Source organism: Naegleria lovaniensis (assembly GCF_003324165.1).
Source record: "Naegleria lovaniensis strain ATCC 30569 chromosome Unknown tig023, whole genome shotgun sequence".
Taxonomy (NCBI): Eukaryota; Heterolobosea; class Eutetramitea; order Acrasida; family Naegleriidae; genus Naegleria; species Naegleria lovaniensis.
The window spans coordinates 81,093-101,448 of NW_025407845.1; the positions used below are offsets into that span (position 1 = coordinate 81,093).

The window sequence follows — 20,356 nt, forward strand, 5'->3', positions numbered from 1 at the left end:
CATGTTGGCAGTGGCAGTGGTGGAAGGTTGTGTTACATGAGACCAATGAACACATTTTTGTGAGTGTGTCACAACAACAACAACAACACGATTCACACAAGCGCGGCATTGGGCATTCACACAAGTACACAGAAATATTTGAGGATGAGACACATTCGAATGAATCCATTTATATCAATCATGGTCACAAGAGTGAATTGTGTGAATGAAAGAAGCGCGTGAAATGGTTGTATATATTTTTGTGTGTGAACAAATGACCGCGTGGTTCATCGTCACGCATACACATTCATGTTGCATATACAATGAGAAGAGTAAATGTTGTCATCACAATGTGTGTGTGAAATATAAATTTATCATCAGAGTGAATAAAATTATTAGAAATACAAATGATACGTCACGTGTGACCAATGATGATGATGATTGAATGAATAACAGACGTGTCATTGAATCATGGGATTCACAAATTGTAGGTTCATCGTCACACAAAGATTAGCCTTCAACAATAACTTGCTACTTACATTCTTGTCACAGGCTGGAATGCAAAAATGCTGTCGACGGAATTGGCAGCTGACGTGTGCACAGAATTTTTTTTGGTCACAAACGAAACACCAATGTTCGGTATTCTTGACCAAGTTGAAGAGGAAAGTTTAACCAATAAAAATCCACCAAATTGAAACTCAAATTGATTCTTCTCCAAGTAATGCTTTAACTCTGCCACACTCACAGGAAACAAACAGCAACATCTAAACCGATCAATACTTGGAAGAGTACACTTGTGAAGAAGAGAGACGAATCTCTGGATGCAACGTCTATCTGGTGTAATGTCCTACTGCTAAATTGACTGGATGGATCCGTATTTGGAAACTTTTTAGCTAAAATTTGAATTTGTCAGCATTCAGATCATGAAGGCCATAGAGGTTGAATCAAGGTTTACTTGTGTTGTTGAGGTAAAGGACAGGTCAATGTTGTGTAAAAGATTGCACTATTTACAACATTATCATCCACTACTAGCACTGAACAAGGTTGTTGTTGAGCGTTTTAGGTTTGTGCCTTTGCTACCCATAGCCAAATCCTATTCTTATCGATAAGTACTAAAATTTTGTTTGGATATTGCTCTTATGTTGGTGGGGATGATAGCACTCATAATCTGCTCAACCGAATTGCAAGAAATGATGAGTGTACTCCTCATTCAGCAACCAGCATATAACATGCATTCATCAAGAATTGTGATTTTCTCAAGAAGACTTTTTGAATATTAAATTATCATCCACAGTTGTTCAATAACAACAACGTTTTGTTGTTTGCCAATTAAAATTCATAAATCAAACAGTTATGCATAATTTATATTATGATGCAAATCGATGATCCAATATCGTATGTTTAGTACATTAAGGCTTTTCCCATTGTGTCTTCTTTGTTTGCTCATGGTAATAATAATATTTTCCAGATGATTGGTCAAAATATTGCTTCCATCCGATTGGCAACTCATAAGTTGGTGATCTCTCTTGATTTCTAGATTGATTTGTCTCTGATTTTGCTTGATAGTAATCATTATATACTGGTCTTGATTCATTGTAATTGTTGTCGTATCTTGATGTGGGATTATTGTTACTTGAAGAATATCCAGATGACTCATAATTTCTGTAATAACCTTCACCTCCGCTGTTATTATATGAAGGACGTTCATTGTGATATTGATTCTTTTGATATCCTGAATTATGAGGACGATTATAATAAGATCCTTGCTGATTATTGTTATAAACTTTTTGATAGCCTCTTCCTTGATTATATTGGTGTGAAGGTTTCCTATAATCTCCTCTTGGTTGTGAAGAGCTTTCAGACTTTTGTAAGAACGCTGCTACACCTCTGGCCTCTGCGGGTTTTTCTTGAGAGGGTGGAATCTGATCATGATCTTCTCTTCTTCTCTTGTTATCATATGATTGATAAGAACTTTGATTGTTGTTGTATGACCCAGTTGGACGATCATCGTTGTAATATTCTCTATTGTTACCACCAGAGTAAGATTGATAGGATCGTTTCTTGTAATCTCCGCCATCATTAGAGTGTTGGTAATTATTGTGTTGATGATAATTGTTATAACGAGCACCACTATTGTAATTGTTATATCTATTGTACCCTCCTCTATTGCTGTAGTTTCCTCTACTGTAGCCTCTAGTGTTGTGATGTCTATATCCTCTATTATTGTTATGATGATAAGAGCCTCTTCCTCTGCCTCTATATCCTCCTTGATAGGAGGAGGTTTCAGTGCCTGGCTTGTTAATTGAGCCTGATCCGCTGCCAGCAGTATTACTAGGTTTTACATTTGAAATATCTTTTTGTTCATCACTAGTTTTATCACCCATTGTATTTCTTTCTTCTTCTCCTACACCCCTATCATTATTTTCATCATATGGTCCCTCAGGATTCTCTTGATGGTCCTCCGCGCCATATCCTCCTTCAAGGTTCTCATTGTATTCGCCATCCTCATGATATTTTCTATCATCATGATTATCATCTTCATGATAAACTGGTGGAGGAGGAGGATTTGGTTTTTCAGAAGCATGGTCATTCTCTAGTACTACCGATAATGACGATGGTTCCTTCTGATGGTATTCGCTGTTATTGTATGACAAAGTCTCGTGGCGTGGTTCTGGCATTTTTTTGTTGTTGTAATGACAGTGTTTTTTGGTTGGCCAATAAAGAATCTGACTACAATGTTTATAGTTGTTATCCTTTTTCTACACATATTGTGTGTATGCATGAGGATGAAAAACTTCATTGAGCATGCTGAAAACAAAATAGAGTTGGGTATGATTCAAAAAAATGGCTTCGGAACCTGACAACCGTCATCACATGAAAACAACAAACCCATCATCACATCCTCATTTCAGAATATCATTCATACTCGTTCTCTTGTATTGCTCCATCATTCTTTTATTTTCAACTGGTCAACTTGACTCACAAGAAGGAAATTATTACAATTCAGAGTGTTACGGAGAGTGTATTTCTCTTTCTCAATTCACAAATCAATCATCATCATCCATGACGAACCATAACGACCAACAAGTAGAAACATCTTTGATATTTTTCAATGAAAGTATTGCTTTTTGTGCAGAGACCTTGTTGGAATACATGTCTCTGAATGCTTCTATCCGTATTTGTATTTCATCGAACTTTACTGTTGCAGACACTTTAAACTCTACTGTTGTTTCACAAATTCACACAACGACAAGTAATACTCCTCATAATTTTACACTCAAAGAAAAGTTCTATTTGAATGACCATCAAGCACGTCTTTCATTTTACAACACTCAATATCAACAAGGTCTATTCCAACGTGACCAATGTTACAATGCTGCTCGAAGATATATTTGTCAACATTATTTTCCTCTGTGTGATGCTACCAGAGATGACAGCAACAAGATTTATAATCTCTGCATGTCTTCGTGTGAAAATTATTACACGAGTTGTAATTCCAAAGAGCTCATAGAATTTAGATGTTTGGCGAGTAATAATGAAATTCAGAGACCGTATCGTGGAGTGTGGAAAAATTTTGGAGATGATTTGAAATTGTTGTGTACAGGAGGAGCAAGTATTAGAATTCAACCATACATGTTCATTACTTTTTGGATGGGAATACTCGTGTTGTGGTTCATGGAGGGCATGCCGAGTTGAGTGCTCAATGGTTGAGTTGGTTGGTTAGTTGGTACTATATAGTCCATCAATGGATCAGCATGGTGCTAAGTATCAAAGGTTTTTTGAAACTGATAATTTTGGAATAAGAAAATACGCGCCAAAACTTTACAAACCTAAGGCTGTGATTCAAAAAAAAAATTACCTTTCAATATGAGATTGGTGCTTCGGTTGTGTCCAACAACCTTGTATCATGACATGGGTCGGCCGATTCTAAACAAACATAACCTCGATGAACACATGAAATACTCTAACGATCCTAACTATTATTATGAAGCATCTGATTTGGAACACTTGACAATTTATGAACATAATGTGAGAGCACACGGAAAGACTTTTGGTTGTGATCATATTTACAATGTAGAAACTTCTCAATTTGAGATTTTTGATAAAGAAGTCGTACCTCTGGTTGAGAAACTATTTCTTGGTGAAGACTCGGCATTACTATTATTCGGAGATGAAGGTCGACGATTTACGTTGGAAGGTTTTCCAGACTCACCAGGAATCTTTTTTAGAACGATAGAGCTTATTCTTGATGCTATTTCTAATGATAACACCTTTAAGGGAAGCAAATTATTTATTTCCAGTTGCACAATTGAAAATGAGAATATTTATGATAACTCAACAAATAATACGGTCACACTGAAACATGACACAAAGAAATGTCCACAAATTGTACAATGTTCTGAAACTGAAATCGACGATGTGAAAACGGCTCTTCAACTTTATTATGAATGGATGTAAGTGTTTTGATATCTCAATGCATCAAACAATCGTAATAGGTCCAAGTTTGTTAAGGTTGGCAACACTTCATATAATCATTTAATCATACGTCTAAGGTTAAATGTAGGAAATATCAGCTCCAACAACGACAATGGAGTACTAAATATTTTAATTGTTGGAAACACCAATTTGAAACCAGAAAAACCAGAAATTTCATATTGGATGACACACCTGATAGAATGTTTGGAATTAATGAAAAGAAAGCATCACGCAATTCCGTTCCATAAGTGTAAACTTTCATCATATCTGAAAGGATTTTTGCAAGACACAAGTCAAAGTGTATCAATATTTAACTTGCTCCCTCTCACAGAATCCTACTTTTCTGTGATAAATTGGTTAACAATTTGTGACAAATTTAAGAATTGTCTGCTGGCCAAGGCTTCGATGACATTAAACTCAAAAACAGAGAGACCAATTCAACCTCCAGAAAATCCGCTTATAGCAAAAGATCAAGAAATCGAAGAGTTAAAGCGCTCCAACCAAATACTTACTGAAAAAGTAAGGAAAATCGAAAAACAGCTGAGGCTATTGCATGAGAAACAACAAATGCAAGCACACCAAATAGATGATATTTCTCCCAAAATTGAAAAAAACATTACAAAAGACTTTGTGAGAGAGAGATACCGAGAAGTAATGGAGGGAAGTATTCTAAAGCTGAAAAGCCAAGTGCATGATTTGGAAACAAAAAATTTGTTACTCAAAAAAGAAATGGCTAAAAAAGAGATGGAATATCAAAGACGAATAGCCGATTTGGTTAACGTAGTGAAAATAACCAACCCTCCAGCAATCAAAACAAAACAAAAGGTTTGACTCTCTTTACTATTTAGCTTGTCAATCCAATTTTGATCTTTGACCTGTCGTTTATGGAACAAACAAGAGTCAAAATTGCATCGTAGACAGTGCTGACATGGTTCAAAGAAAACACATATGTGCTAATTAACTTTCGTCTACAACAATGACCACGTCCAATAATTGTCTATTTTCCAATTTTAAAAAAAGGTTGCTTTTGAGTTTGCTCTCTCTTTCCGCTAAATGCTCCCCCAGTAAATATTTACAGAAATATTTCACAAGGTCATGCGCAAAATAATCTCCATGACTAAAGCCATACCATGGAGTGAACATTACTCTTTGTTCTTTGTGAATTAAAAAACAAGGCCTGTCTCCCTCACAATTTGCGATAATATACCACTTGGAGGGTTCATATATCAACCACGGTTTATCAACACAAAAAATGTATTGGTCATTAAGTGAGATTGGTAGCTCTGGATGTTCGGCAATCGCAACAAATACATCTTGATGGGTTGCTCTCAATTTTGGGAGAATTTCGCTTCCTTCACAAAGCTGGTTGAATACTGTTAAATCAAATTGTATCACTCCATCTGCATAATCTGCATAGCGAGGATCCACTAGATATCCCAATGCAAGTGGTACATGTACTCCTCTCAAAAATAATATTGCAATTCTTTTTTCAGATGCTAACTGTTTCAACTTGGTAATAAATTTTTCGTTACTACGCAAATCTGCATGCAAAGGAAATACTACTAAATCATAATATAACAGAATATCAGGTTCTACATCATGCAAATCTTGCCCCAAAATACTATCCACACAATATAGAAAATTCACTTCGTCATCTATTTCATAGGGCTCATAGACTTGTTGAAATATGGATAAGGATAAAGTTCGGGAGTCAACACAAACCCAACCAATTTCTCACATATACATTTAAAGAAGTGAGAGGGTTCCTCTCCATGAATGATTAGACATTGTTTTAATGGACCCGATGTCGATACCTGATCTTTACATTTTGCGAGTCTTGTGATCGAAGAGTGGGGTGGATACGATTGAAACATTTTTTTTAATGCTAATTCCAAAGTTATTCATGGTGCGGGCAATAAGGACAGTTAAAGTTCACTTAGAATTGGCATGATCGTTGGAAATCATACTTGCCGAGTTGCTGTTGGTACTGTTAGTGTGCTGGTTTCTCTTTTCAACACTAAAACAATAAATTCCTAAATGTTCAGTCAAAGACATGATAATATTACAAGCCATGTGCACATAGGAGATGGTTATGATTGCAGCAAGTGCTATCAAAAAGAGAGATTCATCCAAAAGTGTGTCTTTGCCATCAAATCCTGCCAACAAAGAATTTCCAAAAGCTAATACGAGAATGTAGAGAATATTCATGAACATTGGAATTCCTAAATCACACACTCGAGCAAGTATGAATCTTGTCACAATATAAGCATGATACATTCCATAAATATATAAAATTAACAAGAGATGAGATTGAAGTAAACTCTCCTTATAAGAATAAATCGTTGAAAATCCCATCCAAACAAGAAATAAAACTGAGAAAAATCCATATGAAAAGAGTGACTTCCAAACTGGGGTCTTGACATCTTTTCGAATTTCATTTTCTGCTTTTTCAACGTCTTTCGATTCATTCAGCGTTTTGATCGTTGAATATATTATACCAAAGATGCTTGGAACTGTGGAAAGGACAATTCCAGTAATAACCAGATACTTCAATTTTAGCCATTGATAATGTGTTAAAGCAAAGAGAGTAGGAGATGAAGTGACATCAATAGAAGCTCTAAAAACATCATTGAAAATTAAACTAAACATGTTCTCATTAAACAATCTTGGTCCAAATATGAACGCTAAAATATTCACAAAAATCACCACAAATTGTCCTTCTGTTGGACCACTAAAATTTTGAAAACTCAAAACAGAAGTATAAAATTGTTGCCAAATCGAAATGAAAAACATCCAAGTGACACAGACAAGTGTCACAAATGAAATCCACGGATCTTCGCTAGCATTCAATAATTGTAAGGGTGCCAAAGCTAGTACTGTTTGCATTAAAGAATTAATGCTGTCACATCCATGATCAAAGAGTTCTCCTAAGGGAGAGGAAGTTCCAGTTCGTCGAGCTTGTTTTCCATCAATAGCATCCATCGTTTGATACCAAAATAATGTCACTGCATTAATTAAATACATGTACGAAGGTAATGCATCTTGCTCGTTTGTTATCTCTCCACTTTTTTTGTGATTCCAATTTAGAGTGATGGCCGTCACAGTCATGACATAGGATACTACAACGGCAATAAATCCTACCAATGTGATGGTATTAGGAGCCACATAATTTGGAATTAAACTTGAAACATAATTCCAATACGGATTCAATATTTTGGAAATAAAAGAATAATCTTGTTGAGTGGAGGGTTTGTATTTTTGAAGATTGTTTTTAGCTTCTTCCGAAATGTAGGGTGAAAGAAGTGTACATTCCCTCATGGCGTTGTAGGAGAATAGAGATGATTTCATGGTGCAAGTTATTGCTGGTAGAAGTAATTGTTGTAGCTCCAAGTGACGATTTGAACCGTTGGTCAACTGACACTCGGACGCAAAAGACGAGATCTCGATGTTTGGCTATTTTTATATAAGGTGTTGGATTCCAAATGTCATCCAAACGATCGCGCTTCGTTGTTTGAAACCCTGTTACCAAAAATGATATCCATCTCAAAAAGAGTTTCTCAGTCACAACAGTTGAAGGTGATGATTCAAGAATGTTTGAGGCTCATATAAAACATCAAGGTTTGATAGATTGGCATTGAGAGATTCGGCTCTTCTTCAATGAGGGACGGAGTTGAAAAAATGATTTCGAAATTTCAACTACGCGGGGATTGCAAAAGTTGGATAGGATCTTGATAAAAACAATTCCAATAGTAAAGGTTAGAAAATAAAAAAAAATCAAGAAACTGACATTCACAAGAATGATCACTACTAGCTTTGTTCCATTCTTTGCATGTGTACTAGTCGCATTATGCGCCATGATCATGGTGTGTTCTGAACCCCTGCAGGCTGTACAATCCTTTCCAATGACTTCAAGCAGTGTGTTAAGGGATTTGATGGCTCCCTTTCAAAGAAGATCATTTGCTTCTACGTTGTTGGGTCAAGACAATCTGTGTTGCTTTCCATTGACTTTTACTTTGGAGTCATCCTTTGTTCAAAACATGAATGGTTCAGTCTTCATGACTGGAAAGTCTGCCACCTACCAAGATTATGACAATCAAAGAATCAGAATCGAATCCGAATACACTGCCTACGGACAAACATTTAAAGATATGGCTCTTCGATTTAAACTTGGTTCAACAAGTTACAATTACCATGTCAAGGACAATACATGCACATGTTATGTGGGTGAGTTCATTATTGACAAGAAGTGTGTTCCAAACACTCCCATTGTTCAAAAAGCAAACATTTTGAACTTGAAAGCCTTTAAAATTGAAGAGAGAAAGAGCAATGGCTACTCTATGAATGAGTGGTTGGTTCAGGGAGATCACATGAGCGGAGATGAGTGTTTGCCATTCCGCAGTTATATGGTTGCCAATAATCTTAGTATCGTTGAAACCGAAGGCACTAATGTAAAAGCAAGTGTGGATGCCAATGTGTTTAAGGTGCCACAACATTGCCCAACATTGGACAAGTGTAGTACAAGAAATTGAAATCAGAGATTTGGTATTAAATAAAGAAGAAACTACAAGTCTTCGACGCAAAAAATGAAACACGACGACGACATCAACGCAACTTCGGAGGAAGAGAGTACTGTGTGTCCTGGTGTGGAGCTGCCACAAGATATCTTGTTCGAAATATTTTCGTTTCAGTTTCCAAATTTTCTATTTGAAAGTCTGTGTTATGTATGCAGGCAATGGCATCATTTCTTAACATCGGACGACTTTTGTAATTATTATGTTCAAGAAACCAAAAGTGTGGTAAAATCGTTGTTGTATCCAAATATTGATGGACCTAAATATTGTTCAAAACAAACTACTTTTCAACTATGCTTTGATTGGATTGAATTTATTCCCTTTCCAGATAAACTGTTCTCAAATTACAAAAACATTTTTTGGAAATTAAAACGAGAACTTTTCCATAACGAAGCCAACAAAGAACGTCTTCAACTTATTAAGGATGCCATTCAAAGGATTAATATCACTTCAAAATATAACATTTTGAACTGCTTGGACAAATTCGGATGCACAGAATTTTCACTTCCTATCAGTACCAAGCTGGTTTCATTATTTGGAATTTTATCACATCCATCCTTGGGATATGCTTCATCAGAACACATGTTTTTGATATTTGCATTTTTGGATGCGTTTGGACATATTACGAGTTCTATCGAAACTGCTTCTTCCTATCAAATCGCATCTTGTGTCACCTTAGATATTGGATTTGAGTCTATTCAAGAGGTGACTAACACTGAATGGCTAGAAGCACTTTTCCCTGAATATTGCGAGACTATTTCTACTTGTTGTTTTATGTCACTATTGGAATACATTTCAGAAGTGGAAAACCCTCAATCGGTGTTTATGAACAAGCCTGTTGAGAAACGAAGATATTTCATTTTTCAAATGTTTGGTACCACATGTGGGTCAAGTTTTAGATATGAAAGGCTTTTAACCAATGACTTTCTGGACGCATGGAATTTACTTGCTTTTGAGGTACTTGAAGTCATGCGGGATTGTGAGAAATTCTTTAAAAAGAAAGGAATTGAGTTTAAATAATTTTCATGCGCGCTACTCTGGCTAATCCTTTCAAGGTTTAGTGCAACGGGTCAAAATTTTCAACGAGTTAACACGTAAATTTCCTCGAAGCTGTGTTATTCAATCGTTTTTAGAGCGGTTTGAACGATTTGGAAAGAGTCATATTTACTTGCAAGATTTATATTCCAAGCACGTTACCAAAACCATTTCCAAAAAGAAAACACTCCGGAGCTACTAGAAGTAGGTGCCGTGCTTGATGATTCACCATTCAATTTATCTAACTTTCTATTCATGGTTTTTAGTTTTTGCTTTTGCTTTTGAACCTCCTCATCCATATCATCCAACATTTCTTTATGGCTGTCAAGCTCTTTTCCGATATCAATAGCAATGCTTTTGATATTCTGAACTTTATTGAACGCGATATCTAAGAGTTTATCTTGTTGTTCGTAATGATGCTTCTGAGCCTTTAAATAGGCTTCAAAATCTTGATCGTTGGTTGATTTGCTGTTGTGATGTTGTTTTTGAGTGGACATTTTCTTTTGTGTGTGAATTGCAATTCGTTGCTTGATTCTGTTTTGAACAAGCTGGCTATTTTTATCACAACGGTCACAGTGCCACCTCAAGTCAGCCGTTGATGTTGTCGTTGCACTTTTCGAAATCTCTTCATTCGTGCATTGGTGACTGTCGATTATTGGTGTTCAGCAAATCACATCCCTTATTTTTCTCAATTCCTCCCAAATTGCTGACCATCCCTCAGGAGGAACTAGTACTCTTGTCTCCTTTCTAACAAAAACCAACAAAAAACTAAACACAGAACAGTACTCTCACAAAACAGGAATCAATAAAATTTTGAGAATTGTTTCAATAAAAGAAGAATAGCTTTACCTGGTCTGTGTTGAGTTTTCTCAACTCCTTCTCTTTTCGAAAACCCAACAAGCTCTCGTTCATTTCTTCAACAACCTTCACTCTGTAAAAATAGAAGGAAAAAAGGAAAACGGAACGTTAGCGATCGCAAGACCAAAGCGGGCGAGAGCCTTCAACCAACTCAGAAAAAAGGCTTGACATCCCTCGGCAGAATCTCTCTTTGAAAAATTTTTTTGTGGTTTGGCACACGCAACACCTCATCTTCACTTGTTGATTTCAATCAATTCATCATAGTGATTACCATATTATATATACAATCATCATTTATTTATTACACCTGTGATCATTTTTCTCATCGAAACCGAGACAAACATTGATTTTTTGTGATTTCAGCTTATAACCTATCTGTATCCACTACCGAATCGTCATGGCAACCCGACCACCTTCAACGGCTTCCTCTTACACGACAGGACTGCTCAATCCACAAATGCATGGATACAACAATCATAACACAACAACTCCAAGTCCGCAGTCTTTATCACAGGGATATGTGACTGACACTTCCTACTACACAACGTCGGCGTCTCCTCTTTCTAGTACCCCTTCCAACTCATCTTATCATAGCTCTTCAGTTCCATCTCCTACAGGTACCATTGCTGGAAACAGCACTATGAGTAGCTCCAGCTCGATTCAAAATATCATGGACTTTTATATTCAAAATGTTAACTTTTCACTTCACACCAAGGCATCTCCTGAATGTGAAATCCAACTTTATCGATTGACCAATCCTATGGATGCACAAATAACAATACTCAACACTCATCCACAGACACATCCACCTGTCTACTTATCCACTGTTGTGTATGCATTGCAAATTACTTTGGAAAAGTATATTTCACAAACATGTCAATGGGTACAATGTTCTTCGAATGACCCAAATTCTAACACTCCATCCGCTTCAAACAATCTCTTCAAGGATTACGACGCTTTCGTAATTTACAATCAAACAAACCAACAATCAATATCTCAATTAATTCAAACTGATGGAAAATCGTTATACATACAACTTCCTTTACAATTAGGATTTTACGGAAATCAATTCACTACAATGACGTTTCGTACCAAGCTCAACACAAGCAAGGAGAAACAGGGATACAAAAGAGGTGAAAGTGCCATTTTCCGAGTTGTTTTTTCACTGTTAAAACAACAACAACAAACTCATACTTTTTTTCAAAACAAGTATGAAAGTATTCCATTTGGCATTATTAATCATGGAAAAAATAGCACTGCAACAGCTCTTTACAAGAATATTAAGCTCAGCTCGATACCTGGTACCGTTGAATATAACATGGCCCTCATGCAACAGCAACAACAATATATTCAGACACCCAACCAACATTCACAAAGCCCCTATTCCACTCCAAGTTATTCTTCTTCATCCTCAAACGGAAGCTCTTATCAAAATGTGACATCCTATAGCAATAATTATGACAATACAATGGATTTTGGTCAAGAATACGACAACCAACAGGTACAAGAATTATTAGAAATTTTAATGCAAGAAGAACAAGCTCTTGCAAATCAAACCTCAAATGAAGATTATTCAGATCCAAACATGTTCATGACTGATGACGATGATTTATTCCGAGAAATCTCTGGGATCAACTCTTACTTTACTCCATCGTCAAGTGGTGGGGAAGGAGAAACAAGTCAAGAATTATTTGACGAAGAATCTGAATCTGAAAGTGCCTCGTACGAGGATGAAGAAGAAATCCAATGGGAGGATCATCATCAACTTGCATATGAAAATACGTTCGAATTGACCAAGCCTTCACCTTCTTCAGACCTCAAAGATGAGAGTTATTCAAGCCAAGCAATGGCTGTTCCAACTCAACCATACTGTGCTTCTATAACCAACAGCAACGTACTTTTGAAGAGCTCTGGGTTGGCCAAACCGCTGCCTCCTCTTCCTTCTTATTTGAAAGCCTCGCCAAGCAGCTCTCAGACCACTTCTTCTGCTGTTTCATTGTCTCAATCCAGTGTAGCTCTTCCTCCATCGTACCAATCTTCGTCAAGCACTACTCTTCCTCCTCCTCCAATCAATGCTGCTAGCAATTCTATTCACAACACTGTCACATCAACAACTACCTCCAATCGCCGCTCTTTCAATTCTCAACAACAAGTGTTTGCTAGCTCTGTTACTCGTATGAATGAAAGCGTTTCTGTGCCAACAAGGTCGACCTCTGAAAGAAATAGAAATGACCAAGACACCTGGAGCTCTCCAGTTGAAAATCGTGAATCCAGAACCCCTTCCGTCTTGGATTCGAACGACACTCTAGTTGGAAGTGGCCAACCAAGAATGACATTTGGTGCAAATTATGTGAAAAATGCTCAGGCAGCAGACCAACTTCAAGAGAAAGAAAAGAAGAGAGGTCTTTCCGGTATGTTCAAAAGAAAGAAAAAGAAGGACGAAAGCGAGCCACCCTCCGAGAAAAAAGAGTCAAAGAATCCACTTGCAAAGCCATCTCATGCGTCCTTTTTCTCCAATTTCAAACCCACAGTAACCCTTAAGATCAATAATAACAATACAGCTGATGTGAACAACAGACAAGTTACTAAGGCTGCCCAAGTACAGCAAAAACTTGGTGACGACAGCAGCACTAGTGAGGAAAGCCTAATTAACGCCATGACCAAACTCAGTATTGACAAATTCATCACGACTACTAAGGTTGATATCTCTAAATTTGATCCGAAAATGATTATTTTCAGTTTGGAAAAGAAAGATGTTACACAAAAGAAGGACATTGTAAATGTTGGAAAAGGGAAAAAGCCTATCCCTGTATTTAAGCCTGGTGAAACAATTCAATTCAATGTGCAAAACAATAACGAGAAAGAGTTGGTAGCACGCTCAAGCATTGTAGTTGGTACAACGTTACCTAGAAGGCCGATCGTTTTCTTCTCTGAAAAGTCTCTTGGCTTCACAAGAATGAAGGAAAACAACTCACTTTCCAGTCAAGCCCTGCAAATACCTCCACTCCCTCCAAATAAGAAGAGCATGTTGGTTGCCTTTATTTTGTTTGTAAAAATTTCTGATGGGCAAGGAAAGGAAAGGATCTTTACCAACAAGAAAAAGGTGTTAATCTCTGCTCAGTAAATACTATTTTGATTCTTCTTTGACATGATCAAGACTGGTTTTTATTATGTTGTATGTTAAAGGTAAGGTCCCAAAAATTTCCCTTCATTGTAAACTCTTTGTTGCGGTTGACCAGCAATTTTTGAAAAATTTGTTGAAAAAAAAATACGTCAAAATCCCAATCACAATGGTACGTATTTCATATTTTTCTTTCAGCAAGCATTTCTCACTTTCGAACTTTATTCAAATCTTATCTCGTCTATGATGTTTTCACCTATAGCCAAAAGAAGTCAAGCAAAAGAAGGACAATCCTATGAGAAAGGTCCAAATTCAAAAGCTCTGTTTGAACATTTCTCCTGGTGAAGGTGGTGACCGTTTACAAAAGGCTGCAAGAGTGTTGCAAGACTTAACCGGTCAAGTTCCAGTCTATCACAAGGCTCGTTTGACCATCCGTTCATTCGGTATCAGAAGAAATGAAAAGATTGCCGTCAGCGTTACTGTTCGTGGTGAAAAGGCCTACGAATTGTTGGAACGTGCTTTGAGAGTTAAGGACTTCGAATTGAGAAATAAGAACTTCTCTGATGCAGGAAACTTTGGCTTCGGTATTCAAGAACACATCGATCTCGGATTGAAGTATGATCCTAACATTGGTATCTTTGGTATGGATATTTTCGCAGTTTTGGGTCGTCCAGGTTTGAGAGTGTCAAAGAAGAAGAGATCTCCAGGAAAGGTTGGCGTTCAACACAGATTGACTTCTAAGGATGCCAAGGCTTGGTTTGTCGACAACTTCAAGGGTACCATCCTCAACTAAATAAATCACAAAAATATAATATTTCTAAAGCCTTTGTTGTCCACTGCTGTCAACAGTCATCACACTTAAAAAAATGTCTGATTTCGATTCGGAACGGTTGGGCACTCTCTTCAACAAATACCTAAAGCAAGGAAAGGAAGAAATTGAGACCAGCGTTGTGAGTGATTTACTGAAAGAATATGATCGGAAGAAGTTTGCAAACATTACTCTAAAAGATGTTCAAAACAGCATTGATATTGATAAATACGGATATGTTGGTTTTAGTTCAGTTGAAAATTTTGCAAGAAATTTCTTCATGAACGAATCATCCACAGCTATTCCAGAAATTATTTCATTATTTTACAACAATTATTCGTCAGATAAAGGAAAAAGATTTGACAATAGGACAGATAGGCTCATTGAACAAGAAGATATGAGCAAGTTATTAATTCAACTCTACCCAGATTTAACACAAGACGACGCTGAGGAACTTTCACAACAATTATTTTCAGCAAACACAAGCATGTGTAGCGTAAAGAAGTTGGCAGAAAAACTGACAAAATTTTAACATTGTAACATCTTTAACAATGATTCTTTTCACCTTAAAATTGAACCTATTTAGACATCTTATCACATGGCAATTAAGCTTTCGTACGTTTATAGGATCACATTGACAATCGAATAATGTTCAGGATACAACGGTGACCTAGACCCTAAGCTGACCTACTTCACAAAGTGGCACAGGGACAGCGAATAAGTTCAAAAAAGTGGTCCGTCTCTTTTTGCCAGAAAAGGACAAAACCAATTTCCGAACTAAATCTAAACATCTCACACAACTGTGAAAAAGCTACACGTTCTTCTTTTGAGTCATTCAGTAGTTGACTCTATCAAGTGTGAAGAGGCTTTCTCTCCAATGGCTCATTCACGAGTATCTGTTATGTAAGTAAGGTTATTCGTCAGCTCGAAAGGATTTCAATTCAGCACCTCCTGTTGCAAGTCGGAGAACGAGCAAGAGTGCGCTGTCTTTGCCTTGTTTCCTTTGTGAGCTTACTTTCGAAGTTGCGTAAAAAAAAATTCTACACGTGCTTCATCACAGCTGCCATTCCCTCTCGTTCACGAGTGAATATCGGACGTTGAAATCAAAAAGCTTGAACACCTATTGATTGAAAATGGATTCATTGGATATCATGAGAGTCATGGAGATTATTCCCATGCCAACTTTAGAAAATTTTGAGTCCTTTACTTCCGCAACGGAATATATTCGTGATGCTGTTGTGGCCACGAACAATATGGATATCATCTCACAATTCTTGGTATTGTGGATCTCTGTGGCTGTTATTGCAACTATTGGATACTTTTTACTGACTAGCTTGTCATATCTCATCTTCTTTGGAATCTTTAGAGACTATTTCCATCCACCACACGAACCTCAACCATTCAAAGGACAAGAATGGCTGGAAGCAAAGATGAGCTTGTGGGCAATTCCTTGGTTGTCATTCCTCACCGCTCCTTTCTTTATCGGAGAGTTGAAGGGTTACAGCAAGCTATATTGGGAAGCAGAGAACGATCCATGGTGGTATTACGCTGTTATCATTACTGGATTCATCCTCTTTACTGACACTTGCATTTATTGGATTCATCGTTGGGAACATACATTCCCTCTCATTTACAAGTACATCCACAAGCCACACCACAAGTGGTTGGTGGTCACTCCTTTTGCTGCTTTTGCTTTTAGTCCTTTGGATGGATGGGCACAAGCTTTACCATATCACATTTTTGTTTATTTGTTCCCAATGCAAACTAAGTTGTATATTTTCTTGTTTATTGTAGTTCAATGCTGGTCAATTAATATTCATGATGGTGTTGATTTTGTAGGAAGCAGACTTGGATCAAGTTCAAGCAAATATATTAACGGAGCACTTCATCATTACATTCACCACACTAGATATGATTACAATTATGGTCAATATTTCACATTTTGGGATAGAATCATGGGTTCTCATTATGATCCAAAGCCTGATTTTGATACTGGACTTTTCAATTTACCAAAACAAAACTACAACCCAGGAATGCATCCATCGGAGAAGAAGAAGGAACAATAATTCTGTATTATTAAGGACGAAAATCGTTGAATGCATACGCAACAACACAAAATTAAAGAACACATTCATAAGAATTCTTGAGCTATAGTTTGACACAGTAACGCTTTTATTGGTTGCCCTCAACGCCCGTGATGGCAGCCTCACCGTGGTTCACCAGCACTTCCTTAGATAGGTACAGCTTGTCCATAACAATGTCATGCAATTTGTTGTAAATTTTTGTAAGGGCTTGCACAGCAAGCTTTAGGATCAATAGAGCCACTATGGAAGGATAACTGAACACAAAAATATGGTATTGTGTTTGTGGGAGAACAAAGAAAGGCAAGATGGTCTTGTTCACAATGTAGGGCACCGTTAGGAAAAGCACCAAATGATAAACGACTGGTAAAATGATGTAGTTAACCACGCGCAACAATTCTACGTTTCTAAAACCATTCTGCTTCACTCTGGTGAGCTCTTGAGCCAAATGTTGCAATCCAGGGAATAGGTCGGGTAGCTTGAGTATCGTAATTGAGAAAAACAGGCCCAAAGACCAAACTTCTGCAAGCAATAATACTGGCTGGCTGCCTGACAGTGAGTCATCAAAATTTTCGCTTACAACTATTTCAATTGCTAATTTTGTTGGAACAACAATGCTCATTTCAATTGCACCTCCAATTAAGATGGGTACCAATATAAACCACAGAGCAAAGAGGATGGTACATTTGAAAACAATCGTTGTCCATTTGATAATTTTCTCAAAAGATCGTTCCGTATAGATATAATTCAAAATATACATAATTCCATTGAACAAGTACAATCCTATCATGTAGGTATAAAAATGATTTCTCATTTCAACTCCAAGGAGCGTTCCTAAAACATTATCCAACACAAATTTTCCGAGAAGTAAGGGAAGAATGATTGAAAGTGAAATTATTTCGATCAAGCCACACCAAGTAATCAAAATAAACAGAGATATTCTTAATGGGAAATGTGTTGGATATCGAACAGATCTTTGAAGATTGATGTCTCGAGCAGCAACGGTAGTTGACGTTGGACTATCGAAGAAATATGACTCGAGAGAAAAGTAGCTACCACCAATTTCAAACCACCGTTTCAACACCCATTTCAATTTTTCAAGGTTAAACCATCGCTGTTGCATGTAGTTGACAATGATGATAGGCAAAGATGTGTCAATGGTCAGCTCAATTAGAGAGTTTCGACCGTATTCTCCTAACGGAGTTCCTATCTTGAAAGGAAAGAAGTTGTAGTCTTGCAACAAGAATCTTACCATCTTGAGTGGCGTTCGTACTAATGCTAATATAATGATGGACAAGAAAAAGAAACTGAATGTAATTCTTCTCATGTGAGTAAATATGCTTATAGTAACAAGCTCTTTCAAGTAATGAAAGTTAGGATCATCAGGATCTCTCAAAAACCATAATACACGTTTGGATAGAAAAGATCTAAGCATTTGAATAAAGCTACTCGCAACCACTACTACAATGATTCCAAAAACAAAGTAAACAAAGGATACACTAAAGATTATAACAAGTCGAGAGAGAATCGTCTCTAATGAATAAGGTTTCACTGTGTTATAGACTCCAAATACTAATTCTCGTAAAATATTTGTTGAATTAAACTGAAAATGTTCAACGAGGTGATATACTGTGCCAGTATAGTTAGTAATTGATGCGTTAAAGGTTTGGCTCATTTGTTGCATTGTGGAATTACCATCCATTCCATGGATTCCTTGTCTCATTATAGAAGAAATATTACTGGTGGAGTTCTTGAAAAATTCATCTGTGGAATAAAATAATAAATATCCAATTGCTAGAGGTACGATAATAAAGTTTGTAGTTAAAATAGTTGCAATCTTGACTAATAATATGATGTACTTGGTGTAATAAACTAGTTTCTTGGCTAAATTGCAAATTGGAAACCAACTTTTGGAAAGGAAATTATGGAATACATAATTTAGCAATACAAATGAGTAAATCACACCGATTAAAAATAAGTATCCCGTTAATATATACATCATCTTTTCTCCAACGATCCAGGCAGTTGAGTCAGAATAAACCGAGGAATTTAGGGAAGTGGTATTGGCAGGATGAATGTTTTGAAAAATAGTGTCGTTTGTCAACCTATCCCAAGTCTGATTTGTTTCGTTATTTGAGATAATGAAAGTTCCGTTTTTTGAGATGCCTTGATTAAGCAAATCATCTAGGATGTTCTTAATTTCGAAATATTGAGTTAATTGATGACAAATAAATCTTCCAAACTGAAGAGGAAGGAACAATAGCAGTAGAATATGTTGAGAATTTAAGAACAATACGAGTGCAACAGTTTCGAAGAGGTGAGAAATATCCCCTTTTAGGCCAATCATTACATCAAGGTCTAGGTCTTCTCTTGCTCCATTCTGTATAGGAGGAGGATTGGCTGCAATTGGAGGGTTTTGGTTCAATTCTTCTTGAGGAGCGTTGTGCATTTCTTCTAATTCCACTCTCGGTTCATCAGCTTCTCCTTGAGGAATTTCATTAGTTTCATCATTATTTTCCTCGTCTTGTAGCAACTGCTGATTGTTCATTAGATCCTTTAGAGTAATTATTTCGTTGGGGTTGTTTTGATTGTTGACATTTTCCTGTGGTGCTAGCCGTTGAGGGTTTACATAGTTTTCCAGCAACTCTAAATTTGATTTAATAAATTCCAAAACTCCAGCAGTAATCAAATCAAGAAGTAAAACAAAAATACAAATTGTAGCTCCAAAGGTACAGTCTCTAAAGAAAGTGAGAATACCATAATCTTTGAATAGCGTTTCCCAATCGAAAATGTTTACGATTTGACTCCATGATGTAATATTCACAATCCTATAAAACTGATAAGTAATGAAAGGGACGAGCACAATCCAAACAAAAATTACAAGTAAAATTCTGCTAATTGACTTCAGATAGTTGAACAAGACAGAAAATGCGCCAAGCATAACCTGAAGTGGAGACAACTGTTTGGGAGCGTCATTTGAATAAACTTTTGCGAATTTGAATTCGTGCTTGCAAATTTCGCAATATTTTCCTTTGTTTGAATGCTTCATCCACTCCATCAAACAAGTTCCGTGGATGTACTTAATACTTCCCGAGCACTAAATTTAGTTTTGAACAAAGCAATATGTTAAAAAATACAAATTATCATGATGAACATACTTTGCAAGGATGAAAGAGAGGATCCTCTTCAGTATGTGGTTGTTTGCAAATTCTACAAAGAGCGTCGTCGGGAATGCCGTTTGAATTCAATTCATCGTTATCGGAGTCGGAATCAGACTTATCCTCTACAATTTCGATATTGTTTGTATTTACATCATCTTGATTTGGAGTATCTTGTTCATTCAAAACATCAATTTGGTCCTCCCTTTCGTGATGGTGAAGGGAATTCAGGTCCTGAAAGTCGGACGAAAGCATTTTTTCTGATTTTT

General features: G+C 36.7%; 13 protein-coding genes across 13 annotated transcripts; 8 read left to right on the forward strand and 5 right to left on the reverse strand.

The window, feature by feature from the left end:
• Positions 1-1,388: 1,388 nt before the first annotated feature.
• C9374_005067 (uncharacterized protein) lies at positions 1,389-2,657 on the reverse strand (the record flags this gene model as incomplete). The annotated part of the gene is made up of 1 exon (XM_044694776.1): positions 1,389-2,657. The coding sequence occupies one exon, from the start codon at positions 2,655-2,657 to the stop codon at positions 1,389-1,391; it is 1,269 nt and encodes a 422-aa protein (XP_044548166.1).
• A 166-nt stretch (positions 2,658-2,823) lies between these two features.
• C9374_005068 (uncharacterized protein) lies at positions 2,824-3,675 on the forward strand (the record flags this gene model as incomplete). The annotated part of the gene is made up of 1 exon (XM_044694777.1): positions 2,824-3,675. The coding sequence occupies one exon, from the start codon at positions 2,824-2,826 to the stop codon at positions 3,673-3,675; it is 852 nt and encodes a 283-aa protein (XP_044548167.1).
• A 258-nt stretch (positions 3,676-3,933) lies between these two features.
• C9374_005069 (uncharacterized protein) lies at positions 3,934-5,286 on the forward strand (the record flags this gene model as incomplete). Its single annotated transcript, XM_044694778.1, has 2 exons — positions 3,934-4,433; positions 4,476-5,286. 2 exons carry the CDS (start codon positions 3,934-3,936, stop codon positions 5,284-5,286), a joined length of 1,311 nt encoding a protein of 436 aa, XP_044548168.1.
• Positions 5,287-5,412: 126 nt separating this feature from the next.
• C9374_005070 (uncharacterized protein) lies at positions 5,413-6,329 on the reverse strand (the record flags this gene model as incomplete). Its single annotated transcript, XM_044694780.1, has 2 exons — positions 5,413-6,131; positions 6,194-6,329. 2 exons carry the CDS (start codon positions 6,327-6,329, stop codon positions 5,413-5,415), a joined length of 855 nt encoding a protein of 284 aa, XP_044548169.1.
• A 58-nt stretch (positions 6,330-6,387) lies between these two features.
• C9374_005071 (uncharacterized protein) lies at positions 6,388-7,803 on the reverse strand (the record flags this gene model as incomplete). The annotated part of the gene is made up of 1 exon (XM_044694781.1): positions 6,388-7,803. The coding sequence occupies one exon, from the start codon at positions 7,801-7,803 to the stop codon at positions 6,388-6,390; it is 1,416 nt and encodes a 471-aa protein (XP_044548170.1).
• A 554-nt stretch (positions 7,804-8,357) lies between these two features.
• C9374_005072 (uncharacterized protein) lies at positions 8,358-8,984 on the forward strand (the record flags this gene model as incomplete). Its single annotated transcript, XM_044694782.1, has 1 exon — positions 8,358-8,984. One exon carries the CDS (start codon positions 8,358-8,360, stop codon positions 8,982-8,984), a length of 627 nt encoding a protein of 208 aa, XP_044548171.1.
• A 54-nt stretch (positions 8,985-9,038) lies between these two features.
• On the forward strand, positions 9,039-10,046 carry C9374_005073 (uncharacterized protein; the record flags this gene model as incomplete). The annotated part of the gene is made up of 1 exon (XM_044694783.1): positions 9,039-10,046. One exon carries the CDS (start codon positions 9,039-9,041, stop codon positions 10,044-10,046), a length of 1,008 nt encoding a protein of 335 aa, XP_044548172.1.
• Positions 10,047-10,219: 173 nt separating this feature from the next.
• C9374_005074 (uncharacterized protein) lies at positions 10,220-10,558 on the reverse strand (the record flags this gene model as incomplete). Its single annotated transcript, XM_044694784.1, has 1 exon — positions 10,220-10,558. One exon carries the CDS (start codon positions 10,556-10,558, stop codon positions 10,220-10,222), a length of 339 nt encoding a protein of 112 aa, XP_044548173.1.
• Positions 10,559-11,316: 758 nt separating this feature from the next.
• On the forward strand, positions 11,317-14,043 carry C9374_005075 (uncharacterized protein; the record flags this gene model as incomplete). Its single annotated transcript, XM_044694785.1, has 1 exon — positions 11,317-14,043. One exon carries the CDS (start codon positions 11,317-11,319, stop codon positions 14,041-14,043), a length of 2,727 nt encoding a protein of 908 aa, XP_044548174.1.
• Positions 14,044-14,209: 166 nt separating this feature from the next.
• C9374_005076 (uncharacterized protein) lies at positions 14,210-14,833 on the forward strand (the record flags this gene model as incomplete). The annotated part of the gene is made up of 2 exons (XM_044694786.1): positions 14,210-14,212; positions 14,303-14,833. The coding sequence occupies 2 exons, from the start codon at positions 14,210-14,212 to the stop codon at positions 14,831-14,833; spliced, it is 534 nt and encodes a 177-aa protein (XP_044548175.1).
• Positions 14,834-14,906: 73 nt separating this feature from the next.
• Positions 14,907-15,380, forward strand: C9374_005077 (uncharacterized protein; the record flags this gene model as incomplete). The annotated part of the gene is made up of 1 exon (XM_044694787.1): positions 14,907-15,380. One exon carries the CDS (start codon positions 14,907-14,909, stop codon positions 15,378-15,380), a length of 474 nt encoding a protein of 157 aa, XP_044548176.1.
• A 601-nt stretch (positions 15,381-15,981) lies between these two features.
• Positions 15,982-16,914, forward strand: C9374_005078 (uncharacterized protein; the record flags this gene model as incomplete). The annotated part of the gene is made up of 1 exon (XM_044694788.1): positions 15,982-16,914. One exon carries the CDS (start codon positions 15,982-15,984, stop codon positions 16,912-16,914), a length of 933 nt encoding a protein of 310 aa, XP_044548177.1.
• Positions 16,915-17,020: 106 nt separating this feature from the next.
• Positions 17,021-20,342, reverse strand: C9374_005079 (uncharacterized protein; the record flags this gene model as incomplete). Its single annotated transcript, XM_044694789.1, has 2 exons — positions 17,021-20,026; positions 20,088-20,342. The coding sequence occupies 2 exons, from the start codon at positions 20,340-20,342 to the stop codon at positions 17,021-17,023; spliced, it is 3,261 nt and encodes a 1,086-aa protein (XP_044548178.1).
• Between the last annotated feature and the right edge of the window lie 14 nt (positions 20,343-20,356).